Here is a 16,975-nt window from a genome sequence, read left to right as displayed (position 1 = left end):
ACATTGTAAATGACAATGCCTTTTACTTGTTTAAACAACCTGCACTAATGAAAGCCGTTGTAATTTACAATACCAATAGGTAAAAGTTTCTAAAATGCGATCTTTTCAAAATCGTATTTTTTTCAACAACCGCAAATTACCGCACTTTACCAATAGCGCCCGTGTCCACTGTCAGCAGCTTCTAAACACTTTTAACGTCCTAAAGGCTTTTGAGAATTTTGAAGAATGCATTTTTGTAGTCGTGTTTTTTAAAATAAATATAGTGCTTCTAGAGTTCACAACTTGGGCAGTAAACCATATATTCACCTTGTTTTATGTCTCTATTCCCTTAATCTACACATTATCAATAGACTCCACCGCTTCAAACATGGTATTTTAGTATCCTATTTATATACTACCCTTATAAGGCTCTGAAGCAGTTGTGTAAGGCTAAATGAGAAGAGTAGATATAACACCCAGGATAATATGCTGCATGGCTAAATACTTTTAAGGTCCTAAAGGCGAGACCGTTGCATTGCAAATGCTTGTTTAGCTGTGCCGGCAATTTCTGGATGCTCCCAAACTTGCGTGAGCAGTTTCATTATTGAGGAGGCTCCAACATGTGCCGGCCCATGTGCCATATGAATCATAGGTTGTAAATAGGCTGTAGGCAATCTCCACTTGCTCATCTCTTTATTCCTCCAACAGCCCTCATCGTCCAATGTTCCCTCCTTAGACCATTGCTCAATTTCTTCTGCAGAAGCAGATCTCTGCATATCTAGCACTTCCTGTCTGGTATCATGCCAGCGTTCAGCCTGTGACTTCACTACGTACATAGACGTGGTGCTTCGCTGCATGGCAGTTTCACGGGCTGTTTGGTCTGAAAAAGCATTGCCTTGTCCTATCTTATCAGCTACTTTCTTATGTGCGCTACATTTAACAATTGCTATTCTCTTCGGGTATGTTAAAGCAGTCAAGAGATTATGTACTAATTCTCCATGCATTATTTGCATCCCGTGGGATGTAAGAAAGCCCCTCTCCTTCCAGAGTAGCCCAAAATCATGAGCCACTCCGAAAGCATAGCGGCTATCTGTATAAATGTTCACAGATAAGTCAGTACTAAGTTCACACGCTCGTGTCAAAGCTATTAGCTCAGCTGCCTGAGCTGACTTCTGTGGAATACGAGCTGTCTCAACTACCGTCTGAAGTGTTGTAATTGCATATGCAGCTGACGTTGTACCATCTGGTAACTTCAAACAGGACCCATCAACCCATAGTTCCCCATCAACACTTGAAAGGGGTGTGTCTTGCAAATCGACACAACCCTTTGTCTGTTCCTCAGTAAGGAATATACAATCATGAGACTCCTGTGACTGAGACTGAGTTACCGGGTATAGCAACAAAGTGGCTGGGTTTAGTATCGCACATCTCTTTAGTGTAATGTGAGGGGCCAACAATGTCAATTCGTATCCTGTCAGATGAGCACTAGTTAAATGCTGCGTCTTTGTCTGATTTAAAAGGGCATCAACTGCATGGGGTACTAGCACCAACATCTTATGTGACAAAACTATCCCTTCACTCTGACGTATTGACACAACTGTTGCTGCAACTGAACGGAAGCATCCAGGTAACGCACGAGCAACAGGATCAAGTACTGCTGAAAAATATGCACAGGGACGCTGTTTGTCACCGTGTGTCTGCACTAAAACTGACAATGCACATCCATTTTTCTCATGTACATAGAGTGTAAAAGGCTTTGTATAATCTGGAGTACCTAACACTGGTGCTGAACAAAGAGCTTGTCGTAACTGTCGGAAAGCAGTCTCACATTCATCTGTCCATGGGAGGGGCATTGGAGTATCTTTAGTCAAAAGTGCTAGCAAGGGTTTAACAATGTGTGAAAACCCTAATATCCATTGCCTACAAAAAGAAGTAAGACCAATGAATGCACGGACATCTTTCTGAGTACGGGGTACTGGTGTGTCTAAAATAACTTGAATACGATCTGGTGTGAGTGCACGGCCCTCCTTAGACAGAAGGTGACCTAGGTAGGTTACCTTCGGTCTACAATATTGCAATTTCTTTCGTGACACTTTGTGATGATGGGAAGCAAGAAAAGAAAGCAAGGACAAAGTACATTTTTCACACTGTTCAGGGGTATCGGCTGCCAACAAGATGTCATCGACATATTGTATGAGAGCCACACCTTCAGGCAAAACGAAAGAATCAAGTTGTCTTTTTAATGCTTGACTGTAAATACTAAGACTCTCAGTATAGCCTTGAGGAACTGTACAAAATCTATACGATTGATTATTCAAAGTGAAACCGAACAAATATCGGCTATCAGGATGAATAGGGATCGAAAAGAAAGCATTCTTCAAGTGTATTACAGAGAATGTAGTTGCTGTCAGGGGAACCAAAGTAAGAAGTGTCGTTATGTCAGAATCCACGGGGTATTGTGGTACTACAATCTTGTTAACTTCTCGCAAATCAATAATGAATCGGTAAATCCTAGTGTCAGTATCTTTTTTCAGAATAGGAAGAATCGGACTGTTACAAACATTGTAAGGAACTTCCTCAACAACCCCCACTTTAATGAGATCATGGACAATATGTATGAGTGCTTCTTCGCCTTCCTGTGAAATTTTGTATTGAGGCAAACGTGGCAGCACAGCGCCCTCCTTGACACTAATATGTACTGGTGGAATAACCATTTGCCCTACATCAGTGTCTGAAGTAGCCCACAAAGTACTAGGGAGTGAAGCTAATGCAATATCCTCTTTAACAAGACAAGCTCTCTCCGCCACAGGATGGTTGTCATTCAAGATAACACGTACACCTTCTGGAGAACATCGTATCGTAGCCCTGAAATATTTGAGCATATCAAGACCCACAATATTGTCTGGTGTATTCGGGGAAAGAAAAAAATGGACATGGAGCAGTAAATTTATCCACATGGAATGCAAGTGGTTGTGACAGTGGGCTAAGGGAAGGGGTTCCATTGAAACCTATAGATGTAATGGTTAAGCCAGACAGGGGAGCCCTTGGAACCAATTGTTTAGACAAGGCGCTACGAGTAGCTCCTGTATCAACCAGAAACTGATCAGTAGAACCCAAAACATTTGCTGTAACATAGGGACCACTCTGATCTACTGGAACTTCAACTGATTCCTTACCCCATCCTAGGCAATCCTATGCATGAGCAGAATCTTGAAAATCAGACGGCACATAGTCAGACATTTGATATTGGTTCCTTCTATCAAAAGTGTTAAACCCATCCTGCCCACGTATATTAGCATCAAACCTAGCACGATCACCTGTGCTTCCTCTAGGCCCTGAATATCCTGAACGATTTCTCATTTGTCCCCGACCACGTGGACACTGCTGAGCACACAGTGCTGGACAATCAGAAGCCCAATGCCCAAATTTCTTACAGTACGCGCACTGGTCAGCAGACAAATTCGAACGAGGATAAGAAGGGAAAGACGAACCATAAGATCCCCGTCCACCTCTATCACTACCTCTAAAAGGCGGACCATAAGCCTGAGCCAACATAACCTTCGTTTTTAATTCTTTAGTCTTTTTATCCTCATTACCCTTTGCTTCTAATTCCTGGCGTTCATAATACTGAGCCATAGTCAAGAGAGAAACCGGAGAAGAGGTAGTCCATGAACTCTCACTGGCTTTTAGGCGGCTAGCTATTCCTGGCAACAGGTTAGCAACATATTTATCGACAAACAGATGTCTGCCCATGTCATCTGTCAATGACTGGCCACTAAAATCGTGGAATGCTTCTTCAAAACGTGTAAAGAAATCAGAGACCGATTCATCTGCCTTTTGCTTACAAGACGCTAAAACAGTCCAATCTATCTTTTTAGGGGGAATAATCGTTTTTAACTTAACTAATATAGCTGCGGCAGGATCTAAAATTAATTGACATGGCTTCTGTGCGGATTCCCTTTCTACATCCATTTGTTCTAAGTCTTTCCATAACGTCCCAAAAGCTGCACGATCATCAATTTTACGAACAGTTCTCCACATATCAGGTGGTAATATCAATCCGAAAAATAAATCAATATCAGGCAAAGTCATAGGACAAGAGCTAATAGCACCCTCAACTTCCTCATAAAAAGCGGCTGGATTTTTCCGCGGATCAGGCAATGCAGTTTTAAGTGCCATGACATCCGTCCTATTCCAAGGAGTATAAACCCGATTATAAGTAAAATTACCCTTTGCATCGAGAGAAGCCTTATCATCACTTGTACCCTGTCCTTTAGGAGGAACATACAAAGGCGCGGCCTCCCGCATAGGTTTCGCATGAAATATCATAGTCTTATCTGTTCCGGAGATAGAAGCTTGTGCCATGCCGGTCTGAGATGTCTGTGCAGCTACGTCTGCAGCCTTTTTCTCCTCTCGCAAACGGACTGCATCAACATAGAGTTTAACCAAACGCCTGATTGTATCAGTCACCTGGGAGAAAACAAAAAGACCATCACGCATTTGCTTACAATTATCTGCTACATCGTCGGGCTCTAACTCCTCAGAATATTTCCTAAACAGCTCAAGGACCTCTGCGGCAAACACCTCAGTAAAATACAGCTGCTCCCTTTCCTGCCACCCTTTCATACTATCTAGAAGTTCAGAGGCGGGGGCAGTGCTTCGAACTGCTTTACGAGCAGCAGATCTAAGCTGGGACGCATGCTCAGCGGTCAACATAGAACGAGTTTCTCATGCCTTGTGTTCCTCCGAACTAGAGTCCTCATCTGACTCATGAGGGGCAGAAGGAACAGTATACGGAGGTGGAGGACGATCTAATAATAAGAAATCATCTTGTGGTTTATTAAGTATAGGATAAAGGGGCCGCCGAACAGCGTATTGGCTAGATACCTGTAAATTGCGCTACCTATCTTCTCTCTCTTTTAACTCTTTTATTTCTTTGTTTTTCCACTCTAATGCTTTCGCATAAATGTTCTTTCGCTGTTCTTTTTCAATCAAGGCTTGCTCACGCTTCATTCGTTCACGCACTTCTTTCTCCCACATTCGTACACAGTCAAACATATCTTGCCTAGTCTTTCGCTTAAACATACATTGTTCCACATACTCAATCTTTCGTAAATCAAATGACCCATACATAGGCCAACGCAACTCAGGATCCTTACGAGTGTATTTATTCCATAATGTGCTGTACATTATAGAAGAAAGACCATGCTTAATATACATATCCCTATTAGGCGTCCCCTCCGGGGGGGCCGGTTGTGCTTCATCGAGTCTCAAATTGGTACCACTACAAAAGCAACACATCCTATGAAGTGTGCTAAAAACAGGCATGCCAAAAATAGTGCAGAATATGCAGTATTATAATCAAAGTAGCACTTAAGGTACCTTTAGTACGATGTGCCGTTCAAATCAATTCAGATAGAGAAAATTCTCCTCATTACCTGCCTATATAAATTGCAATTTATATATAAGTCACATAGAAATCCAAGTTGGCCAACACAAATTCCAAAATACAAAAGCCGCAGTAAGTGTTACTAAACTACCTTACCAATCCCAGGCATAAAAACCAACAGCAAGCGCCACAGAATGACACTTACCAATCACTTGGTGTCCAGGTTCCAACTGCCAAGTTCTAAAATCGACCAAATGGTCACTGCACAGCGAATCAACAGAAGAGATCTCAGTCGAGGACCGGCACCACCTGGATGGTCAGATCAGAAAGAAAGGAAAAACGCCGTGGTTGCCAAGACTCGGGTCTCATCGGGCAGCGATCGCGTCCAGAGCGAGATTCCAATCCTTCGTCGCGACCAATCCTTTGGGCATCCGAGTCGCCGATGAGCCCCACTGGTTGGGCGCCAATTTTTAGAAGTGGGCCTCAGCTAGGCCTACCAGTGCAAGGGGTTCGCCCTTCTCTGCACAGAGTCCTCAGACCAATAGGAAGAAGTTGGCACAGAAACTGGAATAGAAAATACAAAGTTTAATAAACCTCATGAGGTGGAACGACATTCACACAGCACCCTTCGGTATTGAATGAAGTAGCACACTGAACAGAAGGAGCATGGTCCTTTTATACCCACACAGGGGCTTAAAAGAGGGCGGTACAAGTACAGGAGAAGGTTTTATGTACATTTAAGGTCATATAGAAATGCACAGTCGACAAGTAGGAGGAGTTAACAGTTTGCCAATGCTAGTAAACACATCCTGACAGTTACATACTACTAACAGCTGCAAGGACAGCTGAAAACTCACTGGGCATGTGCAAAGGTGGAAGATGCTAAATATAGTTTGTTTCTAGGCAGATTACAAGAGCAGTCAACACTGAGGGAGGACAAAGCACATGGCAGCACATGGCAAACAAAATGGCTGCCAGAAATACAAAATGGATTCCACAAAATGGACAAGATACCCTCTAAATACAAGATGGATTCCGCTAATGCTAATCCAATTGCTGCTAATTTACAACAATGGGTGATACCCCGAAACCGGTCCTAGGATGCTTGTTTCTGGTCCAGGCAGGATCTGGTCTGGCAGTTCGGGCTGGACTGTTCCCATGAGGCACAGGGTCAAGACTGATTTGCATATGGCCAGGTCTAAACTGGGGTAGAATGGTGAGCAAAAGAATGATGGATTTAACCCAGATCTCTTGACTGGGGGTGGATGTTTTGATTTGTTCTGCATTCCATCCATCAGTTGTGTGATATTGCTTCCAATAGCAAATAATGGCATAAAACCTGTTATATCACACAACTGCAAAATACACCGATTTTCTGACAAAATTAAACGCAAGCAGGGACAAAGTCAATAGGTTTCTCTTTTGTACAACAGAACCACACAGAGGAATGCAGCATCTGGGTACAAATGTACAAAAGAGCATTTATGCAAACACCTGCTCTCTATCAGACATAAAGGCATTCACACATACAATACCAGATGCGTCAAGTACCACAGACCAAACGTTGTACACAATACTATGCGCAAAGTCACTAGGTGATGTTTAGTACTAAGAGAGCTAAGAGTGATGTGCGCCAGTGGAGCACTCGCGATGCATTTCTTATGCGAAATTACACTGTTATGCCACTTTGCGTAAGCACACTGCATCCGCATTACTGTGACTACACAAGGGCAGTAGGTGAGCAGCTGTTGTTTGCGGTGCTTCATTTTTTTTTTATCACGAAATGCATCAACGTAGTGGAAAATCCAGAGCACCCTCACTAAAAACTGCAATCTCATAAATCCACGATTCCCCTTTATTTAAAAAAAGAAACACTCACGCTGGCGCCGGGCGGGCGAGTTTCACTAGGGCGCAGATCCATGCCAGTCTCACGAGGAGCTCCATGGCGGGGGGTCTCTGGGGGTTCCCCTTGCTGTAGTGGCGTAGCAATAGTGCCCACAGGCCCTGCGGTGCGGGGGGGCCCGAGCTCCGCTGCACTGTGTTCTGTGCACAGGCAGCAGGCTTAAATGGGTCCACAGCATGAGGGCCTCCTCCATGTAACTTGCAGGGGTGCCCCCTCAAGTTTCGTTATGCCACTGCCTTCCCGGTGGCGCTCTGTGCTGTCAGGTCCAATCTGGAACGGCGTGGTGAGCAAAAAAACAATGGATTTAAGCTCAGGTCTCTGTACTGGGGGTGAATGTTTGACATTGTTCAGCATTCCGTCTATATCAGGAAATAACCCATTGCTCATAAGCAGAGTAAGGTTTCAGTGTGCCAGGTGCTTGACGTCTTTAGGATAATGTGCCTGCGGCTGAGATTTATGCCTGAGACTTCCTGGCACAATCTACAGCAGGGACCACTCAGCCTTCATCCTTCCAAGTTCAATAAATAAGTACAGAACTCTGAAAACGCAAGGCTGCAGACGCAAGGGATATATAATTAAGTTATCAACATATAGTAGGGGATCAGTGGCAAAATCAAGGTTCTGAGCGACATAATAGACAGCTCCAGGTTTGCTCTTGTGTATTTGATGTCACTCAGAACCCTTGATGAAAAACATTCCTGTTATTCACTGTTACCCATCTATAATTCTATATGATACCCTCCAGGGCTCTCCAGGCCCATCAGCTATGTGAAAATTAGTGCTTTTCCATTCCATTTTTCCTTCACATTGGAATCCAGAATTTATAATAAAATGCACTGCAAGGGCAAGGATGCAAAGTTTAAACTTGATATGCGCGAGCTTCTCATGCGTCGAGTCATAAAACTTCAGATCAGAGCCCTGCCGCTTCCAGGGACCATCTATAATACTTCTTCACTGTCTCCTACATATAGTGTTGCCGAACTTCGAGGTGAAGATCCTTGTCGACAAGCCGTACTTTCTGCTCTCAGAGAATGCGTTTGACTTCATCGTGGAAGCCAGGTACTGTGCACCGGGGTTGAGGAGCTCAGAGGGTGGGCAGGCTGTCACTGGATTGTTTCTCTGGGTGCCTCTTGCCCAGAAGAAAGGACCAAAGCATTCCTTCAGCATTCCTTGTTTCATTTTATTTATTTCTCAACCGCTTTCCCCTTCCTTCTTCTATCCAAGACTCTGTCCAACATAGAACATAATCTCTAAACCCTGTCGGTCGAACTCTCACGCCTGAGAAAAGATTTCAACTCCCTCAACTCCAAATCCCCCTTCAATCATTCTAATTCCCTTGGCTCTGGCTTACAACACACCTCTAATCCTAAACCTTGGAGTACGACTCCCTTCCACTGCCGTTCTCATAGGCCTCTCCTCGCTTCAAATTTTCTCTCCTCCACTGACCTTCTTGACCTTTGCAACTCTTACCTTCCTAGAGGCTGGGCGCTAGTAGGTGTTTCCAGAGTGCGGTTTTTCACGTACAAGTGTACGAGATCTCCACACCCCCCTCCGTTGACCATGAGGCTTATTGCTTGCCTCTAAAAATATATTTCCTGACGTATACCTACGTATGTATTTTAACGCATGCTTATTAGTTGCAGCGTCTCACTTTCTTCACCTAATTTAGGTCTTCTAGGAGTGGTTTCTCACACTGGGCTGGTCCCGGTGTGGTCCTGAGGAAGAGCTGGGGAAGCTCGAAACTAGTTGACCATATGCTAGGCACACCTATTCATTACAGTTAGGGCCTTTAGCATATTACCCCGTTTTTAACCAATTAGCTAGGAGCAAGAATAAAATATATTTGGCCCACTAGTTGATTATTTTAATTATTTTTTTCCACTCCACTTCACTACACTTGCACTACACATAAAACTTGTTTTAAGTGCTCCTACGTAATACGCAAGTTGTAGCACGCCTCAGCCCGTAGAGGACTGAGAGGACCCCAATGATGAAGCATGTCACCAAGGGGAAACCCTGGTGAGTGAGGGGACTCAAGAAAGGCCTAGTTTTGCCCCTTTCTTTCTTTAGGGTGATCAGCGGAATCGTATTGTTTTTCCCGACACCCCCAGGTTAGGCTCTTTTACCTGTTCATTCAGGTTCTTTTTGATTCATGTACAAAATGGAGGGTGAACCTAACCTTTAGAAACCTCTTTTTTCCCCCACTTTCTTTGCTTACCTGTATCCATGTCATTGATGTACATTGCTCTGTCTTGCCTGTATCCATGTCATTGATGTAGATTGCTCTGTCTTGCCTGTATCCCTGTCATTGATGTAGATTGCTCTGTCTTGCCTGTATCCCTGTCATTGATGTAGATTGCTCTGTCTTACCTGTATCCATGTCATTGATGTAGATTGCTCTGTCTTGCCTGTGTCCATGTCATTTTATGTAGATAGCTGTGTTTTGCCTTTCTGACATATGCAAATTGTATTTATTGTATTTGCTCTTTTTTTACCCTAACCAGTTTGAATTCTTCTTTATGTACAATTTTTGTTACTCCTGTACTATACTTTTTAATCATGTAAAGCGCTCTGATACCCCCGGGTCTAGCCAATGCTATATAAAACCTTTAAAATAAAATAAATAAATTAAAGGAAGTCATAAGGGCTTACTAATCACTAAAACCTCACGATGCTACTACACGAAGCCTAGCTATGACCACCAAGCCTCTCAAAGTCAGTAGCAAGCCATGGGATTTAAAATCCAGAAGGCACTGTTTTTGCTCCCTGTGTAATGTGCTTGTATACTGTGCTCGTGTGATAACAGGTCTCCTGTGTTTTTATGATAAGAATTTCCGGAAATAGATACATACTTTTTAACTGTGACAGTTGCACATTAGCTTAAGTGAATCCCAGTTATTCCTGCTTTTATTTTAAAAGACGCTAAATAGTATAAAACCAGCTTACTCTATTTTAAAAGGTGAATTGTGGCATAAGATTTCCTTGTTAGAACCTCCATTACACATGTGAAATACAATATTAGCCTCGTTTTTCACTGCTTTCTCAAAACAGCTAACAACTCCGGCGCCTTTATACGCTCACTCTGAAAAAATTCTCCCTCCTAGAGGAGCTCATCCTTGCCAAGTACCACGCACCAGTCGTTACACTAATGCATTTTAATGCTGGTGTCCGCATCACCGCACTAAAATACAGAGCGCTGCTCTATTCACATAAAGCAGCCAGCACACTGTGTGATTTGGCTGCCCAACATCATTTCACATTATTCGCTCACTGATTTAGCCAGGCGGGTGTGACGCTTTATATCATTGGTGCCAATTTAAAATGAGACTTGGGTATCTTTTGTGTTAAGTTTTCAGTGGCCTCCTATTCTTGTAGGGACCTCAAAAACGTGTGCAGGGAAGACCACATTGCTGCCTTTGCAGATGTACACGACCGGAACTCCACGTGATAACGCAGTGGTTGCAGCTTTAGCTCTTGTGAAATGAGCATGCAAACCATCAGAAAGTTGCTTCCTTGCCAATGCTTAGCAGATTTGAATGCAGAGCATGATCCATCTGGAGATGGTCCACTTCTGCACAGCCTTGCCCTTCTTTGCACGCAACTGAAGCAAGCAGAGACTTCAGGAAGCTATCCCTTAACAGTTCCCCGGAGCAGAGCTCTGCTGGGCAAGGGAAAGAAAGAACAGGAGATCCTGAAAATTGGGGGACAGAAAGGGGATCAATGTGTCTTTCTGTACACCATGACACAAATTCCGCTGATCGGCAGGTGTAAACCATCTTGGTAGAGGGACGCATGACTGCCAAGGCCAAACAGGCCTTTTATCCTACTGGGCGGTAACCCGGTTGAACGTAGCCCTGAAGACTGGTTTGGAAAGCCCAGTGGCATTCCTGGTGCTTCTTACACCTTCACCAGGTGTCCATGGTTAACTACATAAAGCGAGACATAAGATGAGAGAACAAGATGAATGGACGGAGAAAGTAGAGAGAAAGCGATCAGATGGAGAAGATAGGGAGGAGAGGGAGACAATGGATAGACAGAGAGAGATAGCTTGAGCAGGCACGGCCGGCACAGGTAACAGCGGTGGGGTGGCGGGGTGGGAGGAAGTCAACAGACGACGGGATAGGGAAAATTAAATAAATTTAAGAAACTACTTACCTTGCACTCACCGCATCTATGAGTCGGCGATGCAGCGAGCACCAGGTAAGTGTTTTTTTTGTTTAAAAAAACAAACAAATCATATCCCGTCATCTGTTGACTTCCCCTCACCCTGCCCCGACACTGCCTTGCCCCTGCCCCACCCTACCGCTCTTACCTGTGCCAGCCATGCCTGAGCTTGAGGATTGAGGCTAAATTGAGCATTTTTTGCTAGGGCTGCTTTTGGTTCCGCAATCTAGATGTGACTTTCACTCTTCCCGAGAGGGTCCACCTTAGACCTCACATATTATTTCTTAGCACTATTCGGAGAATACAATGAGCTTTGTGATTTGTCATGTAAGGTGTAAAAAAAGAGTGTGAATTCTCTTGCACATTTACATGAAACTGATCTTTTTCCCTGAATTACACTATATGGATATAGAATACATAAACTATTGATAAAATATCAACCTATAAAAAAAGCAACATTATACTTTGAATGAATGAAAATGAAATAGCAAACAAAATAATGCACTGCAAAATTATAAATACATGCTAGTGAAAAAATGAATAAATATAATCTTTGATGGTGAACAAGAGCAGAAAGGAGGCAAGGCACATGACAAATCTGTGTACTGATGTGAGTGTATGGGGGTATGTTCTGCCATAAACTAACTGTTTGATGTGCGTGGAGGGGGGCAAAGTTTGTCAGTAACTATGCCCAACTACATATGGAGAATATTTTTGGCTGTGATAGAGCCACTGCCCTACTTCTTATACAGACTTCTAGCTGCAGATTCCTCACCTTTTAAATATTCCCCAGGCATCAGACTGGATCCGCAAACTTTTCAGCAGCACTTCTGTGCACAGGTAAGTGGTGCTGTGTGGCTCAACACTGATGCCGTTCCACTCCGGATATGCAATGTTATGTTAACCACATTCGTTATAGCACAGAACAAATCCTCCCCGAAGGAATATCCCAGCGCTATATTGATATAGAAGAGCAACAGCTGAGCCGATCGACTAGAACAGCCATGTTTTAAAAAGATTTTTTAACTTTCCAAACTCTGAGTAAAGTTGGATATGCAGAGTTAGTTTGTTCCAGTGGAAGGGAGAGACCAACCTACCGCCATAACTGGCAGTGCGCATTCGCAGAATTTGCAAAAAGGCTTTGTCTTTAGAACTTAAAGGTCTGGTCTGGTCGGGTTATACAGTCGGAGCCTGGATTGCAGGTAAGATGGATCATTCATGTTTAGTGACTTATGTGTGAGACAGCACATGAGCCTTTTCCTGATGGATAACCACTGCAAAGAGTTCAGAATCATCAGAGCAAAAGAGGATCTAGATGGACGATTGCCAACCAGTCTGGCTGCCATGTTCTGTACCACGTGGAGTTTGGACAACAGAGCCTTGTTTGCAGCGACCAATAATGCATTGCCGTAGTCTAAAAGATGTGTGATTAAGGCTTGCCCCAGTGTTTAGCTGGAAATTGGAGGGAGCCAAGGAAAAGCTTTTTTCAGTAACCACATGGAGGTGAAGCAGGTTTCACAGACAGTAGATATATGCTCTTTTATAGAGAAAGTGAGATATGACTTTATGCCCAGGTTTTGTGCTACTTGCTTTAGGGACAGGACTGGCCCCAGTTTGGAAGGCCACCTGTCTGGCTTCCATAAATCCTGAGCTTCGCCATATAGGAGTATCTCAGTTTTTTCTCCATTCAATAGTAGACAGTTACTAGACATCCAGAAAACTATCTTCTTCATACAATCAGAGAAGCGGGAATTAACCCCTGCTAGATTGACCAAAAGAGATGACCAATTAGGTCTCATCAGCATATGAGATTGCCTCAAAACCACATGCCTTGATGAGCTGTGCCAGAGTGGCAACATAGACGTTGAATAACAGAGGGCTAAGTGTGGAACCCTGTGGTACACCTTTGTCAACCGGCGTGGTACGAGACTTAAAGGGGTTCAGAGAATTGGATTGGGTACAATTATTTAGAAAGTTGATGAATCATTTGAGCGCCTTACCATAGACTCCAATGTCATGCAGCCTGCAAATGAGAATCCCATGTATGATCGTATCGAAGGATGCCTTCAGATCTAGAAGTACTAGCGTTACTAGGGTGCCCGCATCCAGGGACAATCTAATAGTGTCCATGACAGCGACTAGCACTGTCGCTGTGCTGTGGCATGCTCTAAAACGAGAGTGGGAGGACGCGAGGAGCCAGTGTTTTTCCAAGGGGCAAAGAGTTGCATGTTAATGATGTTCTCCAGAAGTTTGCAGAGGAGAGAAATGGGCCGGTAATTTGATGTAATGCCTGGGTCAGCGTTTGGCTTCTTTAAGATGGGGGAGACTAGAGCAGTTTCCCATGCAATGGGGACTGGAGCTGAGTCCATGGAGACGTTAAAAAGAGACATGATGGAAGGAGTGAATAAGCTGGAGATGCTTGCCATAATGCCAGGTGGGCACAGGCCCAGTGGGGATGCTGATTTGACTTATTCAAGCAGCCCCACCCTGTTGCTCATTTTACTGAATCCGGTTCTCCAGATGACCCTTTTCCTCCTCGATCCTGTACTAAGATTACGCCTCTGTTCGCGAATGTCTTAACCGTTATTTTTAATATGTCATTAGAGCAAGCCAAGGTTCCGAATAGGTGGAAACATGCTCAGGTTAAGCCAATCCATAAAAAACCTTTGGCTGACCCCAATCTACCAGTAAATTACCGTACCATTTCATTGCTACCTTACTTTGGGAAAGTATTGGAGCACTTAGTTAATAAACGCCTTACTGTCCATCTAGAGAACCACGGCCTACATGATTCATGGCAATCAGGCTTCCGTGCTGCTCACAGTACGGAGACCGCGTTTGTTGAGATAGTGGATAACATCAGGCTTACTCTGGAAAAAAGAGAATCAGCAATCTTGGTCCTCCTGGACCTGTCTGCTGCTTTTGATACCATCTCCCACAGTATCTTGAAACATCGACTGTGGGAGGTGGGTATCAGAGGGAACGCCTTGGACTGGTTTGAGAATTACTTGGCTGACCGATCCACCACTGTTCATGTAGACAAAATGGTCTCGCGTAGTTACCCAGTAACAGTTGGGGTCCCTCAGGGTTCTATTCTCAGCCCCATGTTGTTTAATCTATATCTAACACCTTTAGCGGGTATCATTAGATGGTATGGCTTTGAGACTGTGTCTTATGCCGACGATACCCAATTGCTTTCTACATGTGGCTCTGATTATGGTGGCACACAATCCCGTTTTAAGAGCTGCATGGTCCAAATTACCAACTGGATGAGCTTAACTAAGCTACAGCTAATTGGCAGCAAGACTGAGATTATTCTATTTGGAAGAGCTGAGCAATTCTGGACACAGGATTGGTGGCCCCCGGAGCTAGGTACTTGTCCTTCTCCCAAGTTAGCATTACGCAACCTAGACTTTACCATCGACAATTCTTTGTCCATGAAAGCCCACATTAACCAGGTTTTAGGCGTCTGCTTTGGGATTATGCGTAACCTTCGTAACATTTTTAAGTGGCTACCCATCGAAGCGAGGAAACCTTTGGTACAGGGTCTTGTTATTAGCCGTCTTGGTTATGGCAATGCTTTGTTTACAGCACTTAATCTAGATTTGCTTTCCAAGCTCCGGATTCTTCATAATACCGCTGCCAGAGTTATTCTCAATCTACCCCCCAGATCTCCTTCCGCCCCGATTCTTAAAACTCTGCACTGGCTCCTGGTGCGTCAAAGAGGCCATTTTATAATCTTAAATCTTACACACAAGACAATGTATGATACCGGTCCTGGCTACCTAGCAAAAAAACTGCAATGGTATGTACCTGGACGTACCTTAAGGTTTGGTACTAAATCAGACCTTGCTCAGCCACAAATTCAAACCTCTCGTAATGGTGGCCGTTCCTTTTCTTACCTTGCCCCCATGCTTTGGAATAAACTACCATCAGGTCTTTCATCCATAGCTGATCATAAATGTTTTCGTAAAAGGCTGAAAACCTGGCTCTTTTCACAATAAGTTTTCGCATTAGGTATCAGGTTATTGTCTGTTTCTCTGTCTTTTTTGCTGCTAGCGCCTTGAGACCTTCTGGTGATTTGTGCGCTTTATAAGAATATTTGACATTGACTGACTGGCACCACATATTGTCAGCCAGTCCAACCTCAACAAGGTGTCTAGCAGTTTTGCGGTCATGGTGCTCACCGCCCCTGTGTTCAAGGTCAACTGGCCGCCCAGTCCACTCTCCCCCCTGCAGCCCCACCTGCCAAACCCCTTTAAAGTGCCCTTAGTGGAGCCCAGCTACCTAATAAGAAGCAGGATCTGATGGTTCTTGCCCAGTTGGCAGGTCACAAAATGGGACAGGTGGATCCTGCAAATTGTTGGAAAGGGGTATGCCCTACCCTTCATTTCCATGCCGCTACATCTTCCACCATCCCCCTAATGACTGTTGTTAGATCATCTGTCCCTTTAAAGGCAGGAAGTGCAAGTTCCTTTAGCCAAAGGGGCAATAAGGAGGGTGCCTGCACCGGAATTAGGTTGTGGTTGCTATTACTGCTACTTTCTGGTGCCAATGAAGGATGGAGGCATTCGTCCTATTTTAGACCTGAGCACACTCAACGCCTTCATTTGGAATGAAGAAGCCAAGATTCTAACGCTAGCCCAGGTCTTGTCTGCCCTCGACCCTGGAGACTGGATTGTGGCGTTGTACCTACAGATTCTTATTTCCATATACCCATCCTACATGCCCATTGCCAATACCTGGGGTTAGTAGTGGGACTGGAGCTTTTCCAGTTCTCTGTGCCCCCCATTTTGGTTTCCCCACTGCACCCCAGGTGTTCACAAAAGTGATGGTGGTGGTAGCAGCAAACCTTTGGAGGCCAATTGTCCCATTCATCTCTCTACCTTGATAACTGGCTGTTGAAGGTGGGCTCACTCCAGGCAATCGTCAACAACCTCCAGACATTGACGAACCTTCTGTCATTTTTGGGATTCACTATGAGAGTGCCAAGTCATACCATACACTCCTTCTCAGACACTTCCCTTCATTGGAGTCATTCTGGACATGGTTTGGTTTTGTTCTTTTGCCCCAGAAAGGAGAGTCCAGGACATTGAGGCTATGGTTATCCGCTGTCTTGGATTTCAGTGAGGTCAACTCTGAGGCTACTGGGGCTGATGGCCTCCTGCATCCTGCTGGTCAAGCATGCCAGATGGCTTATGAAGGTTCAGCAGTGGCATCTGAAGACTTAGTGAGCCCAATATCAAGGGAACCTCTCCTACCACGTCCAGATCTCCGAGGAGACTCCAAAAGATCCACAATAGTGGTCACTGGACCGTGACTGGGTCAGTGGCAGACACCTCTACCCTACCCAGAGGTGGCAGTGGTGACTGATGCATCCCTTCTGGGTTGGTACGAGATGGGCGAGATGGAGAACAGAGGCCTTTGGTTTCTGGGGGAAGCCCAGCTCCATTTCAACCATCTGGAGCTGAGGACCATCTGCTTGGCATTGAAAGCCTTACTACCATCCATCAAGGGTAAATTGGCACAGGTGCTCACAG

General features: G+C 44.4%; 1 protein-coding gene across 1 annotated transcript in view; it reads left to right on the top strand.

The window, feature by feature from the left end:
• Positions 1-16,975, top strand: part of LOC146869372 (complement C4-like) — a 536,657-nt gene that overhangs the window by 161,286 nt on the left and 358,396 nt on the right. Inside the window, exon 7 of the mRNA XM_085599650.1 lies at positions 8,243-8,330. Coding sequence (XP_085455776.1) covers positions 8,243-8,330 — 88 coding nt within the window. The remainder of the gene's footprint in view (positions 1-8,242; positions 8,331-16,975) is intronic.

Source organism: Triturus cristatus, chromosome 1_1 (assembly GCF_964204655.1).
Source record: "Triturus cristatus chromosome 1_1, aTriCri1.1, whole genome shotgun sequence".
NCBI classification, from domain to species: domain Eukaryota; kingdom Metazoa; phylum Chordata; class Amphibia; order Caudata; family Salamandridae; genus Triturus; species Triturus cristatus.
This window is presented reverse-complemented; position numbering and strand designations above follow the sequence as displayed.